We start from the raw sequence: 24,600 nt of genomic DNA on the forward strand, positions 1-24,600 counted from the left end.
TTAGCTGCGTCATGACGCGAAAGCAAGAGCGCTTAGCGCGTTCGAGAGGCAGTGATTTTAACCTGTCGTAACCCAATGACTGGCACATAACCTATGGTGCATTTGCTTTCTCTGGCCATGAGTGCTTTATTTCATCCGCAATGGATACCGTTGAGCGGTAATATGAGCAACCTCAGTGGTCGGGTAGAGTGGAAAGCGTTTCACGCACTGCCCTGATCAAACCCTGCATCTCGTGGGGTAAAAAGAAGGGTTCGGAGGAGGAGTTCACGACGTAAATAGAGATCCATTTTCCCTGTGGGATCAACTAAACATCTGGGAGTCTGTTCGACTTCCTCCATTTCTAACAGGAACTCCAAATCTTCTTTGTATCCACCCAACATGTCTCGAATGTTCAGTACTTCTGTTCGTGCGCTCCTCCACTGGACCAGGTTTGATAGGAAGAAGCTGTCAGAACAATGGCAAAGCGCAGTGGAAAATTTCACAAAACCTGGAGGGGAAGCTGAAGCCGTATGTCACTAAATATGCAAGAAGAAAATATTTAAACATCGGCCTGACTTTTAAATAACAGAGACTTGGCAAATTAAGGCGAGTCGACATCAGGTAAGTACACACAAACCTTTCGACTTAATTTTAGTTAATTTGGAAGTAGGCACCGGGACGGAAATCCCGTTCATCAGTCTCACTTCAATCCCGATGACAAGGACTGGGTTATAAGTGCAGAGATCTCCGGAGCTGATGGGAGGAAAGTCTGTCATATCTATGAGGATGGAACTGGTACCACCAAGAAAGGAGAAGAACGGCGCTAGGTCCCACTCAAGCTAGTGATATTGATATCTGCGTGAACAAACAATAGACAGATTCATTGCCACCGGTGCTCGGTGTGCCTTGTTTATTAGTTAACTGACGCTTTTGTTATTATCAATAATACACCGCGGCTGACAGACCCATCCAGTTGGCTATGCAGTCCTACCTTTGCTATCATACAGGAATCCGCAATCAAAGACTGGATAACACCCCTTTTGCACAAAGGCGACCCCACCGAACCACACAAGTAACCAATAATGGTATTGCTTCTCCAGACAGCTCAACGGGTACATATGAACCCGTATCAATCCCCTGTATCCAGGTCACGATATTATCAATTCTACCAGTTCATCGTTCTCGCTTCCGACACCGTCTCGTGGAGAGCTTGGATTGCTGGCCCTCTACGAGTGGGTGATTTTGCAGAAATAAGTGTGTACCTTGAATAGGAAGAGTGCTCGGTTTGGAATGTCTTTGAGGTTTCGTGGCTCTTGTATTTTCAAGTCAACCTAATCCACCTTGGCGGATCATATCGCGTTTCTTGAAACCCGCACTCTCACCCTCTCTGATATGGCTCGCATCCGGATTAAACAGGCGAAAAGCGCTCCGCCACGCGTCTGGTTCTCAGTGGGCCGTATCGTCGTCTTGGTGCGGCGGCCCCAACACGTACACGCCTGCTACCAGCCGTGCGCGAACCCTGGCTCAAGTCGTACGTCTTGCGGGAGGAGCCACTACCAGTTACTGGAGGTTGAGGTATCGCATTAAACTTCCGTCCACGGTTTCCTCGATCCTTGAGCTTCGTACTATAGTGGACTTAGAGAGAACCTTTCGATCTTCGTGGAAAATACTCCACGATCCGACTCCAGGGTAGATTCCGCTCCTCCTTCAGCTCAATCAGGAGCTTATCGTCGTCGGGAAGGTATTGGGTTCCCTTGCTTGTGTTAACTGCCTAAGACTCTTTGGAAGCGAGAGCCTTAGAATGTCGGCTCTCACATCTAATTTCTAGAACTTCGCCTGATCTATGAGAACATGAATTTTCCCGTTGCTCTTCAATGGTAAACGAGTATACGACCCTCGATAAGAATATCTGCCGCGTGAGAAATCCTCGGATAGGAATAGTTTCGATGTCATGGAGACTTATCGAGGAGCAAACCTGATCCACGGATACGTCGGCCTGGGTCGCCACTGCAGGGGAGGGACATGCAGTTTCGTGCCGTGCACGTGCAGGCGTGACTCTCGTAGCAGTAGCCCGTTTTGGTTTTTTGGCTAGATGAGGAACACCTCCACAAACATCGTCGCCGCTCCCTTCCATATAGTCCCTGTCGTTACGGTCGTCGGGGTCATCACTATCATCGTCACAAAGCCGCCTGGGACGATCTTTCCTCTTGCCCAGACAACTTAAACACAGTCCTTTCGTTCGTGACTCGAGAGAGCGCGGCCTAAGGACTACCGCCGGCGGTGGGGAGGATGTAGACCGGGCTTCTGACGAGCCTGTCTGTGCGGCCCTTGATGCCGGTCCGTCATGTGGTTGCAGGGTAGGTGAGACAAGGGGAGACGACGCCTTATTTGCGTTGAACTAGCAGGACGATGCATGACTGCCGTCATCGTTGGACTCTAGCACCGTTTGGTTGTCCGGTGTGGTTGCACAGACCGTGGCGTCTTCCGCCCTGTATTGGTTTCTAGTGACAGGCTCGTCGCTGCTTTGATTCTCGGTATCCGTGCTTCGCCGGCAACCGCAAGTTGACGGGTGAAGATAATCTTCAGCAGCTTCATGTACAGAGCCGACACGGGATAGTGAATGTCGTTGGCGAATGAGGTTGTCTCAGCTCATAGACGTTGAATTCCTTTCATCGACTGTCCTACTATTCATGTTACCACAAGCAGAGACTTGGGCTGCCACGACGGCCACCGCGGCCTGGTCTGCATTCCAATAAATGAGTAACTTTACTGCTTAGTCCCGTTCGAGTCTACTTACCCGCATTAAAATTAAAGTCTGTCTGGTTGAGGATATTTTGAGCCGGTCCCAGAAACTAGGGCATAGATCCAGGACATTCCGGGGACGAATAGAACCTAACAGCTTGTGACGCATCGCCAATATCTTCCCATAGAGCTAGATCCTCGAAGATAGGTTGTAAACAGGGTTCGTGAGGGACATCCTCCCGAAAGTCTAGTTTTAAAAAATAGTCAGCCAATATCCCCCCTTGTTTCGGTCTTTTCTCTTTTGTCACGATGGTAAAGAAAACCCTCGGAATATGGATTCAAATGATCAATCGGGCTCACAAACCGTCATTACAAGGGCCATGTGTTTCCCGTCCTCCACTACCGTCAACAGAGCCATTTTGTGATTCTCTATCCACTGTGGATATATCTGTCATGACCGAGCTATCCTTTCTTGCGCAGTCGGAACTTAATGATTCTTTGTCAAACTGGTTCTGGCTCTCAACGGTCGGCTGCTTGGGAAGGCTAGTATTGAATGGCGGTGAATATTGCGTTTCATAGGATGAGCGAGAGGTCACGAATTGAAGGCTTTGCGGATAGTCTTGGAGACCACGGGAATGTGCGGAGGGTGGAAAAATGGACGGCGTAAAGCATGGGGGAACTTGATGGGTCAAGGGGAATATCTCTGAAGCCGACGGCGAAGGGCAATACGGAACAAAGCTAGGTGCTTGCGGTGGTTTGCAACGGGTTTTAGGAGCCGGCGGGCGATAGTGGATGATATCGTCTAGATTGGCTGCGATCATCGTGTGGAAGGCTTCGGAAGCAATTGAACAAGATGCACAAGAATAGTAGATCTCTCAAGGCCTGGTGAAGAAAGTTGGCACACTTGAGATCAATCTAAGCCCGAGAGGTCTCTTTATACTAGGCCGGCTTCCCCTTGCGGCCGTCTGGTCGCCTCTAGGGTCAACAGACAGAGCACAAAGCACCCCTCCTTTGACACACACGATTCTCTCATCCCACCCCCGACGAAAGAGGACACAGAGATGGGTCACGCGAATGGGCACCGCTTCATGCGGCATTTTTTCGATTGGACAAAGCGATTCCCACTAGCCATGGGTTCACACGGCCCGCTAATGGTTTCGTCTATCCGCCGTGCTGCACCTCGCCGAATGAGTGCCATTGCGAAAGGGCCGAGACTCGGGGACTGACAAGGGCAGCGCTTGGCGTTGGGAGAATCATCCAGTGAGGTCAGTCCACGTCGTAAATTCAGCTGCCACAGCCCACTCAATGCAATCTGTGGGCCAATGGCTTTCGTGGACTAGTGAGGTTGTGAGGCAATTTCTGACCGTCGTCTCGGAATAGTGACGTATGGCCATGGAGAAGAGGAACAGATCGGCGCTCAGCGTGAGAACGAGTTCGGAGAATGTCGTATCGTAAGGTCTTCGACGACATGGCAGGTTTGATCAAGTCCCCTAGCAAGTCATGTCCCGTGCGTCGGTCGAGGAGAGTGGTGGCCTATACGTATAGGCAAAATATAGGGAAGCCGCGAAGTTGAGGGAGAACAGAGGCGACCACATCTCGTAGAACTCTCGAGAAATGGGATTGTAGCAGCCAAGGTGACCAGGACAAGGATCAGCCAGCCTACGGCCAGGCCGGTGGGGATGCGGCGCGCAGATGACGGCGACGAGGGTTTCAGCTGGGCAGGGGTACTGTGCCGTGTGATCCGGAAATACCGTATCGTTTCGCGGGCACGGCGTCGAGCGGACGGCCGGGTGGGAGGAGAATGCAGCGAGAAGGGGGCGCCGGTGGTCGAGCGACGCACCGGGTGTTTATATAGTCGGGGTGGCGCCGCGGAGGCAGGCGGTCTAGGACGGCAGGATCGTTCGGGGATAGCGCGGATTGGGCCTAATGCGCTAAACCTGTTCAGGGTACGCTAAACCCGAACAAGGGGCGGTGGGGGCGGGCGCCAAACCACAAGGGGCGAGGCGCCGGCACAAATGGTAGTTGTACCATGCAGAACTCCTTTCTAAAGTTACTAGAAGGTTAGAGCTATAGATCACCTAGTATAAATGCCCCTGGAAAGTCAGCTGTGATACTGTTCGACGAATTCAACATCAAAACACTTCTTCTAAGATGGTCCTACCCCCGGCCGGCGTGCGGAATCCCGTTTTCTAAGAGCTCTTAAAGCCTAACGCTATATGGTCGTTAAAAAAAAAGGTGAACGGGTGGGAGGAAGTGGCGACCGGCTAAAGCAGCTGAGTATAGAAAAACACCTATATGGTTTGATGAACAAAACGTTAGCAAGCATCTATGGCCTTTGTATAGCTTATACCTTTTACTTTCATATGTTTTTATGAATTAAAATCTGTTTACAATGGAAGGTAGTTTTTGATTAAGAGGTTTTATTTCGAGTCTATTAGGTTATGGGTATAGCGTAGTGTGGTATACCACATAGAAAATCCTATTCTAGCACTCGTTTGCCAATTTTCTCTTTTCTATAGTGTATTGTTTCATTAGATATGCCTTCTCATTTTGAACCATTTTCCGAAATACTAGCAACCTTTCGAAACTTCCATTTCCGCTTGTCTATTCTTCAACCATAGAATCTTGTTTCTCAACTCGAGCATATACTTCGCCATTACATCGAACCTTCAATTTCCAAATTGGTTACAAATATCCAACTATGATGCTATATATCGTCTAAACGATTTAGACCTCTGTCCCACAGTACAAAAATGAGCTCCCTTCGGACCCTAATGGGTGGGCTCGTTTGCGACCTTGATGATAGTATATCCCGTGCCATTTAGATTCTTCTAAAGTTCGAACCTGATGGTCTCCCCTAAACGCTTAATTTGGTCATCTGATTTGCTCGAGGTGATCCGTGTTGTCTGCTAATGATGGCGACGTAGTAAACCATCTTTTGGTGAAGAAAAGCCGAGAAATTGATGTAGGCCAGTGGGTCTCGAAGGATAGAACTGAGTTTATATAAACAGTGTTGCAAGCACGTGAACGGTGTTGCGACTTACCATTTCTTCCTTTTTTGGTGCAGGGACATTGGGGTAGGAATGATAGGTGTAGATACGGCCATTCGGCATTATCATGATCAACCAGCTCCGGATTGAATACAAGAGCCAAAAGTCATTGTGTCGACGAAGAAGATTGTTTCGACGCTTGCGGATTCTTGCTTCACTCGACTCGAAAGCGGCACCATCTACTACAATAAGTGTCATAAAACTCCAGACCAGAGCGGATGACGGGACAAAAAAACGAAATATGTCAATTCAGAAGGTTTCCGGGCCTCATATATGTTTCACTTGTATAACCAAGAAAATGGGCTCAAGCCTCTTTCTATTCAATACTACTAGTCTCGCATCATTGAGGGGGTTCACATTGAATGATAGGATTTGGTCTATGATCAAGTTTCCACTTCCTCGCTCATTATGGACCAGAGCTCTCTAAGACCCTCGTTTAATGATCATCCATACTTGAGCGTGTGCTTATTTCAATCGCAAATATGGACATTAAGCAGGCTTTGAGCCTTTCCTTCGCTGCTAGGCTGCATCGGGCACAGAACGGTGGAAAATAGGTCTTGACTGAATACATTGTGTAGCAGCTTTCTGCATGTGAGATTAAGGCCGAGATGTCTCTGCCTTTAGGTCTCGGAACCGTGAATTAACATCCTTTTCCTTTAATTACTGTTTGACGATAAATATAAAGCTATGGATCTCGCGCTTTTTCGGTCGATCTCTCTAGTCGTCGTTCATACTCTATTATCTCAGTTCATACTCCACATCTGTAATAATAACAACACTTAGTGCCTCGATTAGAATCGTATTTATGTTTGTTGGAAGCCATTCCGCTGTTTCTCTATAAGTCTTTCAACGTATATACATACTTGATCATAATTTTTAGCTACAGTAGACCTTTGCTTTTGCGCCATTCCACAAACATGGTGGACCCCCGGAGAATCGCGGATACATGAGTGTTTTGAGTTCCTCCAATACCTTTGGAGCTCCAGAGCCAGGAATGCGAAGCTCGTGGTGGCTTGAATACAAATAAGCCACGATGCCAGAAACTTGCGCCGCCGACAGTGACGTGCCTTTCTTTCCTTCTAGACCTCCCGCACATGGAATGCCATGCGTTCTGTCCAACGTCCCCGGAGCCCAGATTTGAACCGACCGCCCTCTTTGCGAGAAAGCCGCTGGAACACCATGGACATCGGTAGCGCCAACAAGTATCATGTTGTCGGGAAAGTCAGGAGCCATATTGCCTAGAGTGTCACTCACAAACTGTTTCCCTTTGTGCCGCTGATTTCCTGCAACTCCCACGATGACAGCGTCGAGATCAGCTAGCGTTTGTAAACATTTCCTATAATGCCGGGTCTGTTTGCGGCTGATCTTAGGAATTGTATAGGAGAGGTTCACCACAGGGAAGAAATAACCGTTCTTATCCTTCCTCTGGTCGTCAATGTCGTCAACGATGGCTTGTAGCCCAGCCATCATGTACGATATCCAAAAGCTATCCTCAATCCCGTCCTCATCCTCATCCTCATCATCCTCACCATCAGCTTCACTACCAGAGATATAGGGAACGATTGTCAAATTGGCGGCTTTAGCCACGCCGTACCGTTCGCCCACAATTTTGCTGGCCATACAGGTGCCATGTCCCATAGAGTCGGTCCACATCTGAGGATGTGCAATCTCTTGGCCAGCAAGGCCAGTAATACGGCTTGCCCTAGGAGTAAGCCATCGATATGCACCTCTAGTGATTAGAGGGATCGGATTCTGAAATTCAGGGTCTTGCAAATTCATCCCGGTATCGTGCACATACACGGTGCTGTCGCTTCCAGCATAATCCAGGAACGTAAAGGCGGCCACATCCTCGATTGGATATCCGTGGGGCTGTGAGATGAATTTCATCTCAGGGCCAACATCACGGTCTCCGAAAAGCCTTCCTCTAGGGAGATAGTTAGGGTTGCGTTTATGAATATTGGATTCGTAGTCAAACTCGAGTGACTCGTCGATGTCCCCTATCCAATTATCAAAGTCGTCGGTGCCATCGACATCATCGACATCATCGGCGCCATCGACATCATTGGCATCATCGGCGTCATCAGAGTCAGCAAAGAGGTCGAGTTTGACTTTCTGGTCTGGACTAATTTCCTCGACCTACATGATCTAGAGTTAGCCCACAGGAAAGCACAAGAGATATGGCGGAAATTACTATGTCCGTATCCCACGTTTTGACTTGGTCGGGGGTCAACCGAGCAAAGATGCAGAGGATTTCTTTGGGGAGCCTCATTATATGCATTTTACTTTCAGGTATTTCGTCTTTCAAGCTATCAGCATAGCTTTGCTTGGCGACTTCCGAGGCATCATCGTAAAAGGAAATGATATATTTCCTGGCTGAAGCATCGCGAATAACCACGCCACTGATCAAATGTAAATTCAATAAAAGAAGAAAAGCAAAACACAGTAACATGATGAGGTATAAAGTGGCTTAGAGAATGCGAAATGCGTTTATTCGCCCTCGTCCTTTTTAAAGGGCAGGGGAGATTACTTTCTATTATGGTAAGGTCTCCGTGACCTAGGTTCTGCCCGACTAATCCAAACACTTGGGCTCATTACTACTAGATCCTGCGCCCGACAGGATGGGAGATCCTGTGGCCCCAATTGAACATTAAGAAGTGCCAAGCAAAACATTCGATCATTGGGCTGTTTCAACCCCCTAAACATGTCTTTTAGATAGCCTCAACGCATCTCGCGCAACTTTGGGACTCTAGGTGGCTTTGTGGCCATCAGACCGCCCTGCGCGAGAATGTGTATTAGATCGGCCGAGAAATATGTTACTGGACACGAGCTTACTTTTGCTCTCGAGACACGTGATGTTTAAACCATGGGGTTCCAAAAGTATTAACATACCGGCCCCTAATTAGTCGGGCCCTCACCAACGGAGAGCGGTTAGGGCCCGACTAATTAGGGGGCGGGTACCCGCCATACATGGCCTGCACAAGACTCCCCATTCCCACCTCGACGCAAATTAACGCCAAGACTTCAGCAGCTGCTGGAGCAGCTGCTCTTCGCCCTCCCCAGTCAGGCTCTCACCCACTTATCCATACGTGGCGGAACAGTCAAACCGAGTGGATGTGGCTGCTTGCCTCATACACATACCAGATGTACCCGCAAAGAAGCTTTGTCTTTTATGCTTTTGGCGAGACACTCTGTGATCTGAAGGTAGCAGCCACGCCGTCGCGACGCGTCGCGAATGATGTCCTTGCTTGCTCTCGTGTGAATCAGAAAACGGTTTCCCATATCACCGCGAGAGAACTGGATGCCGAGGATGGCGCGGGCAGCGATGCAGATGAGTACGAGGGTGAGGACGCTATCGAGGCACTCTTGTATGGCGGACAGGGCCCGGTCGAGTACCACGATGGCCTAGATAATGGATGCTCGATTGAATGACTGGACGTAGTGGATAGATAGATACCTGCATGTGTATTTCTTCCTGTGTATATGAATTGGGTATCTATAACTCGCGGATTGATGAATTTAAGGCTAACCCAAGGTTAGCTCCCAAGTCCCTAGGGAGCCTTGGTCAGCACGGACCCTCCCTCTCCCATCGCCTCACCACCATTCAACAACTCCTTCCCTTTCTTTCTATCCTCTTCACGTCCCATCCCCAGTCATGCAATTGCCCTCCCTACTCTCCATCGGGGCCCTCCTGGCCTCCCTAGCTGCCAGCAGCTCCCTCACAATCACAATTCCCTCCTCAAACATCCTCCCCAACCCACATGCTCTACCCGCAACCTCACATGCAACCCTCACGACTCTACCCTCATCCTCCAAGAACGACCACATCCGAACCGCCTCGCTCACCCGCTCTTCGACCTTTACCTTCCGAGACCTCCCCGCAGGCACTTCGCCGGAGTCCTACCTGCTCGACATCCGCGCCGCCGGCGAATACACCTTCGCCCCGTACCGTGTCGACGTCGCCGCCGACGGCTCTATCCTCGGCGTCTGGGAGACCTTCCGCGGGAATCCCTGGGATAATCGGGGCACAGAGAAATATGTTCGCGATGCTAGCACCGGTGCACAGGAGAATGTTGTCGTTGAAGCAAAGGTGCTTGGCCGTATAAGTTTCTACCAGGAGCGCTCGAAGTGTGAGTGGCCTCTTTTCCTCCTAGCCAGGACGCCATTGCTCATTTTTGGATGCATAGTCTCGCCGCTGAGCCTGTTCAAGAACCCTATGATCTTGATGGCCGTCGTCGCGCTGGGTATTACTTTTGGTATGCCCAAGCTGATGGAGAACAGTATGTCCTGTCTTCTACTTTCCGTGTGTTGCGTCTCGTGTTTAACACCTCATGCTTGCTTAGTGGACCCCGAAACGCGCGCCGAGTTCGAACAACACTCTCGCTCCTCCCCTCTCACCGGGGCTACGGGCAATGCGATGACCGGAGGCGGCTTCGATCTAGCTGGATGGATGGCTGGGACCTCCCCTGGTCCCATGGCGAATGCGGAGGCGGCTCGTGGAGGTGCAACTGGCAGAGAGGCTGCTGGTTCTGCGCGGAAGCGGGGATAGAAGTACAGGTAAAACACTGGTCTTCTACACCAGTCGGGCTAGCTATTTGTGCCGATTATTCCCGTCGTCCGTTTCCATGTGCGTTATACATCATGCATAGGAAGAAGTCATGCTCTGGAGAATGTTCGTGCACCCTTTATCATCAACTCGAGAAACGAAAACGCGCAGGAACTAGAAACGAAACAAGGCATTTCACCCCGACCCTGTCCTCCCATTCCCTACCGGCAGCAAAACACGACACAGCAGGAAAAAAGAAAATATCATAGCCCTGCCCAGGGCTACATGTCCCCACCACCAAAGTCATCACCGCCACCACCGTAATCACCTCCATTATCGCCATATCCACCATTGTCATATCCTCCATTGCCATAGTCATTATGGTCTCCCATATCCTCCACAGCGTCGGCCAGTAGCATCCCACCCAACAACCCACCGCCAACGCCCAGGGCCGCCGCACCAGCAGTTCCCATACCGGATTTCCGTGGCGGCTGCTGCTGTGGATAGTAACCACCTTGGGGTGGATAGCCGTAGCCAGGCCCGGGAGGGTAGCCATAGCCCGGTTGTGGCTGCGGAGGATACCCCCCGTAATACCCTCCTGGTGGAGGCCCCTGCTGTGGTGGTGGCCCATACGATCCATATTGGGGCTGTGGCGGGGGCGGCCGTGAGCTGCTGCTGGAGCTCTTGCCCATCAGCTTACCCAGAAAGCCCCTGCTACGCTTCTGCTCTGGCATGGGACCTGGACTCTGGGAGCTAGATGGACCGGCGGAAGATCCTAGTGGCTGTGGCGGCTCGTTGTAGTAGTCGGAAGAGGCGCCTGGAGTGTTGGACCCCCGCGCACCGCTGGCCCGGGCGTCTTCCTCGGCCTGCAGTTTGGCAGCGAGGCGGGCGTCCTCGTCGATCATGCTGGGACTTTGACTGCTCCGTCCTCCCGGCTTGTTGTATGGATTGTTGGACAACATCGCGGACTGTTTCTTGTCACCCGCGCTGGCTACCGCTGCTGGATCGGCCGAACTGGCGTCATAGGACGGAGGTGCGTCCGGGGGCGCGGGGTTACCGGCGTGGGCCTGGGGCTTTTCCCATTGCGATTTGCCCGTCGCGAGGTCGATGTAGAACCTACGCTGAATGTTAGAAACCGAGTATTTGCTTCTGGTGGCTACGAAGATGCGAACCATGTCTTGTAGCGGTCATCGTATTGAACCTTCCATCCCTCGGGCACCGAGGGCGGGGGTGGGCCGGGGGGGGAGCGAACGACATCAGCGAGGGGGGTGGATGAATGACTTGTTCGCGACGAATTCACAGTGATGATTGCAGGGACGAAAGAAAATGCAGGAGGGTTGGTTGGGTGCAAGGCAGAAGAATAAAGGAAGGAGAAGAAGGTCCAGTATATTTGGAGTACCTGGTCTACCGCCTCAGGCACCCACAAACGCCACTGTCCCTCTGCGCCACCGGGGCTATGCTTCCAACCTCGGAAGTATGACGACGGAAAACATGATTATTCATTTCGGGACTGCATGTTTACCGGTTATGGGTAACTACCAGGTAGATAGTATCTAGGAATGAAATTCATTCATGTTATTATTCAGTAGTCCATCATTAGTAACGCCGTACCTGGCAATGCCGCTAATCGAACAAAAAGGCTGAGCTAAACCACTACCTTGCGGCAGTTCGGGTCAATTATTCCACTGTCGGGCCACCAATAATCCTCCTCGGAGTCGTCCCGCCAACTCTCAGGCGCGGCCACCGCTATTGGCTGAGCTGTTTCCACCGGTTGCGACGCATCCGCCTCGTCCGTGTCCGAGACGCTAGTTAGATCGACCCAGGCTGTATTCTTGATCAACGTCGTCTTCTTTTTCTTCATCTTCTTGGCCTTGACATTATCCTCCTCGCCACTGACAAGATTGATAAACGCGGGAGAGCGGCGCTTTCTCTTCTTGGTACGACGGGGTCCGGGTTCAAATTCAACCTTCTGTCCTTCGACGCCGTGTTTCCAGCGTCGTCGACCATTTAGGATTTGAGCAGTAAGCCTGCGCGCGTCGATCTCTTTCTTTGATTTCGGATCAAGGCCATCTCGGTGTTTCGCCCGGCCCCCAGAAAGCTGACGGATTCGCCATTTGCCCAGAATCGGGAGTGACTTGATGTTTTGCGGTTTGGGCTTGTCTTCGTCAAGGCCGCGGGCCCAGCGGGCGTAAGGACCTTCATAGTGCGGCCCTTGCCCCATGCCAAACTTGTGATGCCGATAGAGCTGGCCGGACGCAACGTAATCCTTGGAGGCTTTCACCCCAGACTCGGAGGCTTTCGCCTTAGACTCAGAAACTTCGTCGTCTTGCGGCTGTGCAGCCCATTCGAAACGGAAGGCGATATCATCTGGGTCAGAGTATGCACCAGTAGACAGGACATGGATTCCCCCTTCGCTACCCCCAATAAGAAACTGGGATTTATCCTCTGAGAGCGCACCGCACGCAATGCCCTCTTTCAGAGTGGCGGTATCCTCGACGAGAACATCTTCGCAGGACCGGCGGATATCCCATCGCTTCAAGAGGCCATCCGAAGCACCGGAAAAAAATTGGTCAATTGTACAACCCCACAGTGCAGCGCGAACGCCGAAGTCCACTTCTTCTCGAGGACGATCTGAGTCAATCGGGCTGAGCGGAAGTCCATGGCTTAGTTGGTGGAGGGGATGTCGTGGGTTGCGGTTGTCCCACACGTAGGTATTGCCATCCGTGCAGCTGGCAGTAATGTAGATCGAATCCATCGGACAAAACGTCACTTCATTGACATCTAATGCCGGACAAAAGAATTCCATGCTAGCCCATCTAACTCTCAACGGGTCGTATACGCGCACAGCCGATTTAGTATCTCTGGGAGCACCTGAAGTCACGGCTTTGTGCTTAGATTCGGAACTTGCAGTCGCGAACATAGGAAGCGAGTGATGCCACTTAACAGTGAAGACGTTCTGTGAGTTCGGAGTTAGCTGCATGGGCTCCATACGGGATTCAGCAGCCCGCCACATTGCCAAATGGCCGTGATTGACCATGTCGTAATCATCAGAAGCCTTTCCGGACATGCCGCCGACCAAAAGGTCCTTGGTTTGCGCAGTATGCCCCCATACAAGGGCACTTGGCTCTAAGCCAATGCTGGCCTTCAGAGGGTCGATATCAAGAAGTTTGTATGTGGGGTTCGCAAGATCTAGTGTATCCCAGATCCTGAAAGAATCCGTGCCAGACGCCAAAATCTTAGACTCAAGATGTGAGCGAGCCATTACCTGCACCTTTGTATCATGTCCCAAGGTCTGAAGGCAAGAGACTCTTCCGTGCGTTCCAACATCCCAGATCTTGACTGTTCGGTCAAAACTCGCAGTGTAGAGCCGGTCGCCGATCCACTGCATGTCAGATACGCTCATAAAGAGGCGATGATCATTAAAATTCGAGCTTGCTGCATCTGCCCGAACCGGCCGAGGAATCCAATGGTCCGGCAATTCCTTCAAAGAATTCGTTGGCAGATCACCCAAAACCAGATTGTTCACTCGGTTGTACTGCATGTTCAAGTCGTCTGATTGAGCGGTAGCACCCGCTGCGAATCTGGTGCAATCCGGGGACCAGACCAAAACATTCAGGTCATTTGAGGCACCCTTCCATTGCTTGACAAGTCGATAGTCGGAGGATATTTGGCTGTGAATCTGACGTTGTTTTCCAGCACAGCCAGTTTCGCGGTCTCTGAGAAGCTTTTGGACGTTCAGAAAGCCCGGCCGCCGGACGGGTAAATCCCTGGCTTCCGTTGTCGCATCGTGTGAAATGGGTTTAGATGCGGGTGTCAAAGTGCGGGACTGCAGAGAAGTTTCAGATGTCGAATGGCTTAAAGAGGGCCTGCGAGTACTCGGAAGCGAGTCTTCGGAAGACTCATACAAGCGGATACGCGCATAGTAGTTTGCTGGCGTGGTCCTTGACCGACTGGAGCGTCGAGTAGGTGCAGTCATATTATCTGTGGGCGTGATTGATGGCGATAGCAGGGTGGATTTTCCAGGTTGGGTGTCAAGGAAAGAAGACTTTGAGGTGGACGAATGACCTTGGGCGTTTTTGGTTGCATTCGGGATCGCCACTACTTTTCGTAGACTTGGATTTCGAGGGAGCTCGTGACTGCTCACCGGGCGTGGCTGTTGGTTGGGGTTGGGAAAGGAAGGTTGTTTGACTCGCTGAGCAGGGGAAGAGGACGGGGAGGTATCTTGTCTGTTGATGTTGACGGAACAAGATTCTTGCCAACCACCCCCCTTTGATCCCAGGTGAAACGTCGTGTGGCCGTGAGTGACCAACTTTGGGTTGGATTCTCGGGCTTGTGACGAGACCGTTGTGAATATGCCCATCAGGCGCTGCGCCTCTTCCCGATAATAGGTGTCATCGGCGGTGCCACAGACGGTCGGGTAAGAGCAAAGACCAGTGGCGATGGCGTTAGCTGCCATCGACAAGAATCCCTTGTTGGAGGTGTCAATGAAAGGTCATATAGTAAGCTGTATTGTCCCTTACGATAGCCAAGCCTTACTGTAGCAGGCACCGCGAATCACAGGTCGCTATCCCGGACCCCAGGCCGGGATAGGCATCACTTCAGGCTTCCACGCACTGTCACTTGCGGCAGAAGACCCTAGCACACCCAAGAAAAATAGGCTCCCTGCCCACAGAAGAGAAAGGATCGACGCAGAAAGTTTTCTCGGTGCCCGTTGGGACGTCAAAAATCAGGACAGGTGAGCAGACGACGTTATGGCAAGTAGGACCGAGGGCAGGATGTTGCAGCGTGGATGGCTCGCGCAGTAGCCGGAGGGACAAACGTGATGGCTCTAGTCGTCAGTAGTCAGTGAGAAGCTCAGTCGATCGGGGCCCGAGTCTCCAGGCCGCACACCTTGAGATTGACTTCAGAGAGACTCTATCAAGCCTTCCAGCAAATGGTGGAAAGGAAGAGTGAGGAGGCAGAGGGTCGGAGGGTGAGCGGGAAACGGAAACAAAGAAAGCGCGTCCAAACACGCGATGCGGGCAGCCGTCGCCCACGAGCCGCCCGGCGGTGGCAGAATCCGACCTCTGCCTTCCGTGGATAGCTTCATCACTTCCTCTCCTGGATTCAGGAAAACAGCCGGTGACAGAAAGACAGTGGCCTGCATCCTGCGGACTCATGAGCAAATCCGGATAGCGTTACCCGGAAGGGAGGAAGAAGGGCAAATGGATGTATCAGATCCGTTAGATGGGGTTGTGGTATACCGAGGACAGCAACGGAGTGTGTATCAACACAGCCAAATCATGCGAGACAGGGGAAGTGCCAAGCCAGGCTCCACCTAACCCCAGTCGCCCATCCTTATCGCCGGGCATGATTCTGTGACTTCCGTTATCATGATGAGGAACAGCCACTGTACCAACTGTTTTACGAATACCATCGGTGGCGGCGGTTGCATTTGTAACCAACGTGACTAGTGTAATTGGCCAGACTCTGCAATCGCTTAGGTCGCCCGACTCGTACTCGTAAGTCTCGCCCCAGCGCCAAGACTACATATGCTCCGCGCGTATTATCAGGGGTACCCGGCTGGACTAAGAGAAGTTTTCCGCACTAGTCTTTTTGCCCCTGTGGCTCTGAGATAGCACGACGAAGACCGGAGAGTTAATCGTATTGTCTGAGCCTATAGTAATCCCGCCCCTCGAATACGTGTTAGTATCATGGAACGTGCATGCCTCGTGAATCTCGGGTAAAGATTGATTTCAGTAACTATCCGTCGAGCTTCAGGGTAGTGAAGCACCGTGGGTAGCGCTGCTCTAGTGCCCGAGAATACTCGTGGCATGGCGGCGTTACCGTCGCCTAAGTACTCTACTCTCAGTAGCCCCAGATCTCGGGTTTTTCCCCCTCTCCCTCACCCTTGCCCACCTTCCCTGGTCCTTTCCTTTTTCCCTCATGCTGACATTTATTGATCCGTAGTTCTCTGTTTTCTTTTCTTACCGTTACTAATATGGTGCACGCTCTTTCATATCTGCTTGGACTCTTGCTTTTCTCTATCCGGACACTCGCCAACCATGACGGAGAAGGCTGGCCTTTCACAGAATTTCAGACAGGACCATGGCGGCCCCCTCACCTCATGATGGCAAAATATGGGGATGTCAACCACGGGAAATTTTTTATCAGTGTCCGAACAATTGACAAAGGATTCGAAGAGTTTGTTGAGGATGGGAACCCTGGCACCGCCGCGACAATATACGACACCGACGGTGAAATGATATGGCAGGGCCCTCACCAAAAGACCATGGACTTCAAAATGCAGAGGTTGTTTGGCCAGGACGTCATTACCTACTGGTCTGGTGAGACTGGTGTGGTAGGCTACGGCTATGGCTGTGTCCATATTCTCGATACCTCATACAACGAGATCTATACAGTCACCCTCAACAACAACTTTAACACACATGACGGTGTTGAACGCGACACCTACGTCGATGTCCATGAACACCTCATTACGCCGCAGAATACAATAATTCTCTCCGCTATCAATGTCTCTCAGGCGGACACGAGTGACAGACCTGGCGGCTTCCCGGACACCTGGGTTATCGACTGCCAATTCTACGAAGTCAACATCACAACCAACGAGATCCTCTTCTCATGGAGCGCCCTAGATCACCCTGACTATCTCCCACTAGCGGACTCCAAGAATAGCCTTGGCCAGACGGGGAAAAAACGCGAAAATCCGTGGGACGCCTTCCACATGAACTCGGTCCAGCCGGTTGCTGGCGGCTATGTGGCTTCGATTCGGTTCTGGTGGTCTGCATTTTGCGTTAGTCAAAATGGGACATTGCGCTGGCAGCTCTCAGTCAGTTGGTCTTCAGAACTGGTCTTCATGTCATTCTTTTACTAACTTTGGTCCTCTAGGGCGGTGGTCCCGAAGAAGGCACGATCGAAAACGACGCGTACTTTGCCTGGCAACATGATATTCGCGTTTACAATGAAACAGACGAGAGCTTAGTGCTTACTGTGTTTGACAACCATGCCAGGATGTTCGACGGACCTAGCGGGGAGACAACAGGAATGGTTATCGACGTGGATCTCGTGAACATGAAGGGCTCAACGGTCCGCCGTGTGAACTCGGCCGCATCCGATCCGAGTGAGTCTCGGACGCAAGGGAGCTTTCAGCTGCTCGACTACGATACGACAGGCCACATGTTCATGGGATATGGGTCGATGTGCAAGTTCAAGGAGTACGACGGCGATGGGAAGATCGTGCAGATGGGGCAGTTTGGCTATATTGGCCATGCGCAGTCCTATCGCCTCTTAAAGTATCCTTGGAAGGCGATTCCGTACTGGAAGCCCGACGTCGTGGCCAAGCGTATCTCCCAATTCACGACCGACACGACCCTATATATGAGCTGGAACGGTGCAACCGAGCACGACAACTGGAATATCTACAGCGTTCCCGACTTCGACTCCACTATCGATGATGCCACGTTCCTAGTCAACCATCCTCGATATGGCTTCGAGACACCAGTGTCACTGCGCCTTCCCGAAGTCAAGTACATCATTGTTGAGGCTCGGCAAGGTGAAAAAGTCTTGAGCACTTCTGAAACTGCGACGGTCCAGCCAATGGAGGTTTTTGACAAGTAAACCGGCCGGCCGTCCTTGGTTGCATCCAATTGTATATAGACATATATTTCCCGCTGTACATACGTAATTACCATATCCTCAACGCACCTCCTCCTTAGGGCGTTCTCCTTTCATCTTTGCTTTTGCATCTTCTCTTGCGTGGCTTCCCAACTTACAATCCAGAATCTGTACGTTGTGGGAATTGATCCACCTACAAGAACCCCCTGATAGCCCCTCGTCCCTGACCTCCTGTGCGGCGCTTGGAGAGCCAATCGGTGATCTCGTCAGACCCCGTGCGCCAATTGACCCCGGGAACCAAAAGCAGCATTGCATTGAGATTATTGTGCCCAACAGGTACATAACAGTAGTGCAGAGGATAGTTGCACCCTCGGATACGCCGTGCCGATCGGCTCTGTTGCGTCGCTTGGCTGATGTTGAGTCAGTACGTCACCACTGGCTGTTGGCTTCTCGAAGCCCGCTAGAAGAGAGTTGGCGTGGCACTAGTCCACTAGTGTTGTCTCAGCCCCCTCTCGCGACAGGGCTCGTTACATGGTCCAGCTGACCTCGGGGTTGCTTCGCTGGCATTGATAAGGCGTTCACTAGTCAGTGGACGGCATGCCCAACCCACTTAACCAGTCCGTGTCGCAATCAATCATCATCATCATCACCATCATCATCATATTAATAAGAGTAATCCTGGTGCCTACCGTAGTAGATGAACCAGCGGTGAATGTGCGGGACGGACCCCCGGTTGGGAGCGGCTCTGAAGACCACAAGAGGCCATGATTGGGCCCTCGCTCGCCCACCGGGTCATCTTCACCGACACTAAACCTTACGAGTGGGACACCCATGAGGGCCTCCGGTTGGCTGCGTTCAGGGCCCGGTCCGTGAATGGGTGCAGTATGATTCGCTGCCCTACAACTCAGTAACTCTCCGCGATCACCATGAAGAGGGGGAAACAACAAGGAAATCATAATCCATAAACCAGGCAACTCCCCCCCCAGCAGTTGTTCCCCTCCATCTTCTTCGTCTACTCCCCGACAGTAATGCACCCCCATTCTTCCTATCAGCGCCCCAAGCGATCACTCTCCCTGACATCGTCCAATTCGACTTCGACCCGAGACAGTCAGCCTTTCCACGTGAAGTCCAAGTCCAACTCCTTGTCCTCCAAACTATTCCATCCGCGCTCAAGGTCTCCCACGCCAGTCAACATCCCGGACACCTCATCTCGCCAATCCATGGCTGCCTCTCAGCCTCGAGATATCCCTCGAAGTGCACCCAAAATGTCATATTTTGACGACCACCACCACCACTCGACGAGCCCCGTTCAAATGTCCCCCGACAACTCTTCACCTCGCTCACCAAAAGAGTACTTTGGCACAAAGCGTGCCCCCACCCCGACCCGCAAGACCAGTGACGACTATCGTCGCTACAGTGGCACGGTGAACCACTGCGGTCGGCATTCAAACGACTGGCTCTTCGGTGGCTTCAGTGTCCGGGATACGGTCCGCGATGGCTTCGAGAAGCTGCGCCATAATGATGAAAAGGAGAGCTGAATGGCCCCAGGTGGTTGCGCTGCTGCGCATCCTGAATCTTGACTGTCGCCTGCTCAAGATAAAGTCACACGCTTTTTCTTTGCATTCCGCCCGAGTCGGGCTCATGTGATCTATCTATTGGCCTCATCTATAGCAGTCACTGCGCACTGCTGGCGCTCGCCTTAAGGTCCGCAACGAAGCCTGGGTCGGGTTTATCTTTGGGATCACCGAAGGCCCGGCCGCACCAAACCCAGTGTGGCCGCACCCGAAAGCCTTGGAATGGTCGCTGCATAGTTAATTTCCTTTGCAGACGCTCAGATTGATCGTTAGCGTCTTGAGATGGGCCGTCTTTTGACGGACAGCCTCCGAGTCTTTCTGTTTGTTTTTCTCCCTTCTGGATTTGGACCTTGATGACTTCACACCTTGATGATTTGTGTTTGTATCTGCTGATTTAACGCTCCTGCGATAGCCAGCAGAAGCACGCTTGATTGAATGTAATTTTTACATGATGAACCATTTTCCCCGCACCCGTTGCTGTAGAGTACTCGGGGCTATGCCGACTCGGGCTGTCCCGAAGGATTGTTCCGATCATCGGCGCTTTGTTTCAGGCCCTCCTGACAGCCTCACCACAACCCATTGCATACAATCATGGCAGGAGGTTATCGATGGTTAATTGCTATTTTGCACCAGGAAACTTCTTGACCATGAACTTGGAGCATGTGTCGGTCTTGTTCGACGAATCCCCCCGCGTGCTAGTGGAAGAGTACCGTCGCGGAGAGGAAGGGACCGTTACCGTCCTGCCGCCGTCGATGTCTTCAAATGAACGTACGGATTATGCAGGCCACAAAGCTCTCTTCCACCTGTCGTGCGCTTTAAACACGTCAATGGCATAGCTCCGTACAGTGGCAAACTCGCGCGCTCTTTCGGCTGTGGCTGCGATGCTGATCCGGCCTATGCGGATATCATGCAGCAGTGTGAGACCGTTGGAGGCCTGTTCCACACGACAGCTCCTATTCGCATTGATATCTGAAGGTTCGGGCCGAGATTGGAATCGCCTTTTGCCTTGTTTGATATTATGAAGGGTGTGTTCACTATCCGTCTGCTTTATCTTTCTGTACATGACGTTGACTTAGAACATCACTGGTCCTGGTCGACCCGGCCGCGACGACCAGGCGAGTTTAATGAGTATCGCAGCCGGCGAGCTGGGCGCGGAATATTCTACATTTCTGCCGTACGTGCTCGCCACGGCACAGCCTTTGCGCAATCTGCGGCAATATACCAGTCCATTGTTTGAATAAAGGACGAATCATGCCTTTTTATCGGTGTCTGGCATCATCCAATATGTTGCTCTTTTCTATGTATCTTCAACCGACCTACCAAATTGTACAGCGTTGAAGATAAACGGTTGTTTGTATATAAATGCAATCGTATTTCGCAACATGAGCCTGATCATTGACTTTATTTTCTAATACTCGTGCGGAGAGGAGAGAGAAAGGATCGTGGGCTCTGAGGACCTAGCCGACATCACTCAACTGAGATGGTCTCGATTCGGTCGGCTTTCCTCTCAAATCGCAAGATGAAAAATTGCCTCCTCGCTTACTGTGAGATAGACGATAAATCAAAGGAAAAAAAGAAGAGCACCGTGACTCCACTCTCCAGCCGAATAGAATACCGGCATGACGCCATCCATGCCTTAATCATGCCCGTTGCCACGCTGCAATGTCCGCCGCCGAGATGTCTATGTTCTCGGCAGTCAGCCGCTGGAGCCGCGCCACTTGTATTGGAGCTAGAGAGCCGAGAAAACGGAACGGGTCAGCAAGAGGCTCAAATAGGTAGGACAAGAAAAGAGCAATTGCCCAATGGGGAAAGAGGGAAGTAAGGCGAGAAAGAAAATACCAAGACTCACATGGAGGTTGGGAAGCCGACACAGCTGCATTGACATGGATGATACCGGAATCGACAAACTCTTTAGTCTCGACGCCGTTGTAGGATGCAGCACTGAGCATCACGCGCAGGCGGTACTTGCCTGGCTGCAAGATGGTGAGTCGGCTGAATTTGGCGTAACCGCTCATGGCCGTATCTGTGCGACTACGCACACTAGCAGTCAGACTGCCGCTCAGCCCGGTTGCGGCTCTTGTGCCAGTCTCGTCGCGCAATGAGGCGCTGACTACGAGATGCTGCACGTTCCGTGCGGGTGTGCCCACAGGCCGCACGGCCATAATGACGGGAATAGTGAAAGGGAGTCCAGGGCGGACAGCGGCCGGAGGGGCAATTTCGAAAGTAATTGAGAATTCACGAGTTGATGCCATGGTTTGTTGTCCCTAGTGACATTCAAAATATCAAAAGGTTTATAGCCAGTATGATCGGCAAAGACCAACTAGGGAGCAAACGAATGGATGAGAAGATCGTTGCAATATGGTGGAAGGAGAAGAGAACGGGAAACAGTGCAGTGCGAGAGTTGCGTATCTAAATTTTAAGAAAAGCATGCGAGTAAACTTGAATAAAGCTCGTACGCCAAAGAGTTCGAGCCCCTTCATATACCTCCAGGGTAAGTAGCTCAAAAGACAGTGGAAGTCAGACACCTTGATTATAGCGTCGAACTAGACGTTGGACTGCTATGGGGTTAGGGAAATCGCCACTGGACCCAAAGTACCACGCGATCAGCCATTAGCTACTCGGGACCAGGTTTCTGTATCTGGCATAAGGCAGCCATGATGACGTCCAAATAGCAATCCATCCCGTGGGGGAAAAGGCTCTTAGATCGGCCTTAGCATCGAACAGGAATCCTTGCATTAGCACGTTCCGGGAACATGGTATTGCTTTTTTTTTTTTTTTTTTTTTTTTTTTTTTTCCCTGCTAGGTACGCGGCCTGGCATTATCCATGTGGGGATGAGATCTGTCTTTCCCAAGATATGCTGCAGGAGATCGGAGACTAGCGTCAAGATCGACTCTGGAGTGCTCCCACAAGCTCCACTGGGACATGCCTTCACGCCGGGATTGCCGGGGACATCCTTTAGAAGCCTAAAGCTAAACATGCACGATCGACGTTCATGAAGCAGGGAAGGGTTAAGAATGTGGGAAAGGTAGGAGCCAGCCCCACGGGCGAGCAATGCTTCTCATTAGTTCTGTGCACGGATCTACCGGTCGCTTCACGTTCATGCCCGCCATGCCGGCTTCTTTCTAACATCCCGCCGATCTGGTGCAGATATCACTTCTGGATTCTAGACTCCCTGTTATGGCCAACGTGACGCGGTATTGTGTCACACACAAAAGTTTTCAATTGACAAACAAAACTTGCTATACCAGGTCGGGTGAGACCATTGCCCGGTTATCAGGGCAAGTGAGGGGGGAACCAGGACAGATCATTTTTGGACTCCCAAGCCACACCAAACGTTTGTGGCTTGTGGAGAGCCCAGTGGAGATTACTACCAGGCATGTTTTCAAATCAACATGCAAATCCATCGGGCACTCCGAAACCCACTTCGGTCTTCCTAATTTCCATATTTCTTTTTTCCTTTTTGCTTTTCTATCGATTTTATTCTAGTCCATCAGGATAGCAGGTAGTCAAAAAAGGTGTTGCCTAGAAACATAGAAGAGTTTGGTGATGAATCGTCGATTTTCGACTGATCACCGGCACTAGCCACAGCGGTTCTCCATCATCAGCCTCACTGTGGCGCGCCCGCGGTCGAGACCTCCCCACCCTACGGGGATCTCCCTCGCCGCATGTGCCGGCTAGAACCTTTTGTGTGTTGTAGCTAGGACGTGTCTGCCGAACTAGAGGAATTCAGTCAATAGTCTAGGATGCGTCAGGCCCCACATGATGAAACCAGCGGATCTTTGTGGCATGTTCCTGCAGCGAAAGCAATATCACGAACCGGTTCGTGATCGGTGTAGTAGACCGAATGTGGGAGACAGGGATATCTAGTCGGACAGGAAGTATCACTATCATGGGGAGCGGCATATATCGCGCAATTGTGCTGCCAGCCACAGATCCTGGGGCTCCTATTTGGTACTGTAGATGCAACAGGTGCCCGACTGCTCTGTTAGAGATACCTCAATCAAGCAAAGCAATCAATATGATTGAATATTGCGTCTATGAGGTAGTGGCATGCCAACCAGGAGAGAGCTCCAGAGTCGGAAAGGGAGGTTCCCCCAACAAAGAAAGTAAAACTTTGATCCGATTGTTGATCGGCAAAGTGGAGCAAGCAATAGCACCGCCACAGTGTTCACCTCAGTCGCAGTGATTTGATGCAAGGAGCCTATGGATTGTGGCGTCGAAACTATCACTAGGGAGAGTTCCCTGGTGGCTCAACATGGAGTAACCTGCCGAGGACTTGAAAGTGAAACATGTGAATATGTGACGATCTTCATCGAAAATTCGGTTCCGTCATGGATAACAAAATTGAAAGACAAGTGCGACATCTATCTGATGGATCACTTTGTCCTGGCTCGTTCCGACAAAAATCGCCGACCGATGAGAGGCGCTTTTGCCACTGGGACATGATTTTCCTTCCAGCGCAAGATGCGCGGCGAAAGCAAGGTTCTCCAGTTCTTCACAGGCCCTTCAAATACAGTACGAAGGAAGATTAGGCCGGATTTTTCGAGATTTCCTGAATTACCTACATTGAAGAGAAGATCTCTCTAAAGATATACATGCGAACAAGATCATACGTACAGCGGCCGCCGGGGGGTGTAAACGTCCTCTTCTTCTATCATTGAAACCGCTTAAACCTAAAGAATGAAGGAACACATTCCAGCCGCCATAAAAGGATAATCTAGTCCTGACAAGAAAGAAGTGCTGTGAAAGTTGAGCATACGCAAGGCGACTTTTCAATCTCTATTACCGGATATCCATCGGTGAACAATATGGATGTCAGCATATCGCGTCAGCTCTGCTGTCGTCTTGGTTCGCCTAAACATGCTCCACATAAGTCCTCACCTCCACTAGTAGAGCAGCCGCCGGTTGACGTTTTGGATGCTTTGATGATTATTTGACCCAATATAGGCATATCTTGCATTCCCAAGTTGAAGGAAGCCATAACATGGGCAGCATCGCCAACTAGGGTTACGCCTCGTCGATTGGTCCATTGCCAGCCAACGGGGAGATGATACAGCCCCTGACCGAGTGGGTGCTCCGGCATTACGGATATAATCA

The 24,600-nt window shown here is 51.3% G+C and overlaps 10 protein-coding genes across 10 annotated transcripts; 6 read left to right on the plus strand and 4 right to left on the minus strand.

Annotated features, from left to right (window-relative positions):
- Positions 1-387: 387 nt before the first annotated feature.
- Positions 388-806, plus strand: N7474_006177 (uncharacterized protein; the record flags this gene model as incomplete). The annotated part of the gene is made up of 3 exons (XM_057197592.1): positions 388-507; positions 569-600; positions 650-806. The coding sequence occupies 3 exons, from the start codon at positions 388-390 to the stop codon at positions 804-806; spliced, it is 309 nt and encodes a 102-aa protein (XP_057054988.1).
- A 5,841-nt stretch (positions 807-6,647) lies between these two features.
- Positions 6,648-8,040, minus strand: N7474_006178 (uncharacterized protein; the record flags this gene model as incomplete). Its single annotated transcript, XM_057197593.1, has 2 exons — positions 6,648-7,883; positions 7,963-8,040. 2 exons carry the CDS (start codon positions 8,038-8,040, stop codon positions 6,648-6,650), a joined length of 1,314 nt encoding a protein of 437 aa, XP_057054989.1.
- An 842-nt stretch (positions 8,041-8,882) lies between these two features.
- Positions 8,883-9,200, plus strand: N7474_006179 (uncharacterized protein; the record flags this gene model as incomplete). Its single annotated transcript, XM_057197594.1, has 1 exon — positions 8,883-9,200. One exon carries the CDS (start codon positions 8,883-8,885, stop codon positions 9,198-9,200), a length of 318 nt encoding a protein of 105 aa, XP_057054990.1.
- Positions 9,201-9,423: 223 nt separating this feature from the next.
- Positions 9,424-10,317, plus strand: N7474_006180 (uncharacterized protein; the record flags this gene model as incomplete). The annotated part of the gene is made up of 1 exon (XM_057197595.1): positions 9,424-10,317. The coding sequence occupies one exon, from the start codon at positions 9,424-9,426 to the stop codon at positions 10,315-10,317; it is 894 nt and encodes a 297-aa protein (XP_057054991.1).
- Positions 10,318-10,595: 278 nt separating this feature from the next.
- N7474_006181 (WW domain-containing protein) lies at positions 10,596-11,489 on the minus strand (the record flags this gene model as incomplete). The annotated part of the gene is made up of 1 exon (XM_057197596.1): positions 10,596-11,489. The coding sequence occupies one exon, from the start codon at positions 11,487-11,489 to the stop codon at positions 10,596-10,598; it is 894 nt and encodes a 297-aa protein (XP_057054992.1).
- Positions 11,490-11,959: 470 nt separating this feature from the next.
- On the minus strand, positions 11,960-14,770 carry N7474_006182 (WD repeat protein; the record flags this gene model as incomplete). The annotated part of the gene is made up of 1 exon (XM_057197597.1): positions 11,960-14,770. The coding sequence occupies one exon, from the start codon at positions 14,768-14,770 to the stop codon at positions 11,960-11,962; it is 2,811 nt and encodes a 936-aa protein (XP_057054993.1).
- Positions 14,771-16,420: 1,650 nt separating this feature from the next.
- On the plus strand, positions 16,421-17,931 carry N7474_006183 (arylsulfotransferase family protein; the record flags this gene model as incomplete). Its single annotated transcript, XM_057197598.1, has 2 exons — positions 16,421-17,143; positions 17,203-17,931. 2 exons carry the CDS (start codon positions 16,421-16,423, stop codon positions 17,929-17,931), a joined length of 1,452 nt encoding a protein of 483 aa, XP_057054994.1.
- Positions 17,932-18,956: 1,025 nt separating this feature from the next.
- Positions 18,957-19,466, plus strand: N7474_006184 (uncharacterized protein; the record flags this gene model as incomplete). Its single annotated transcript, XM_057197599.1, has 1 exon — positions 18,957-19,466. The coding sequence occupies one exon, from the start codon at positions 18,957-18,959 to the stop codon at positions 19,464-19,466; it is 510 nt and encodes a 169-aa protein (XP_057054995.1).
- Positions 19,467-20,149: 683 nt separating this feature from the next.
- On the plus strand, positions 20,150-20,475 carry N7474_006185 (uncharacterized protein; the record flags this gene model as incomplete). The annotated part of the gene is made up of 2 exons (XM_057197600.1): positions 20,150-20,270; positions 20,339-20,475. The coding sequence occupies 2 exons, from the start codon at positions 20,150-20,152 to the stop codon at positions 20,473-20,475; spliced, it is 258 nt and encodes an 85-aa protein (XP_057054996.1).
- A 667-nt stretch (positions 20,476-21,142) lies between these two features.
- Positions 21,143-21,754, minus strand: N7474_006186 (uncharacterized protein; the record flags this gene model as incomplete). Its single annotated transcript, XM_057197601.1, has 1 exon — positions 21,143-21,754. One exon carries the CDS (start codon positions 21,752-21,754, stop codon positions 21,143-21,145), a length of 612 nt encoding a protein of 203 aa, XP_057054997.1.
- Positions 21,755-24,600: the final 2,846 nt, after the last annotated feature.

This window comes from Penicillium riverlandense (genome assembly GCF_028828495.1).
Source record: "Penicillium riverlandense strain IBT 135883 chromosome Unknown utg000003l_segment0_segment0, whole genome shotgun sequence".
NCBI lineage: Eukaryota > Fungi > Ascomycota > Eurotiomycetes > Eurotiales > Aspergillaceae > Penicillium > Penicillium riverlandense.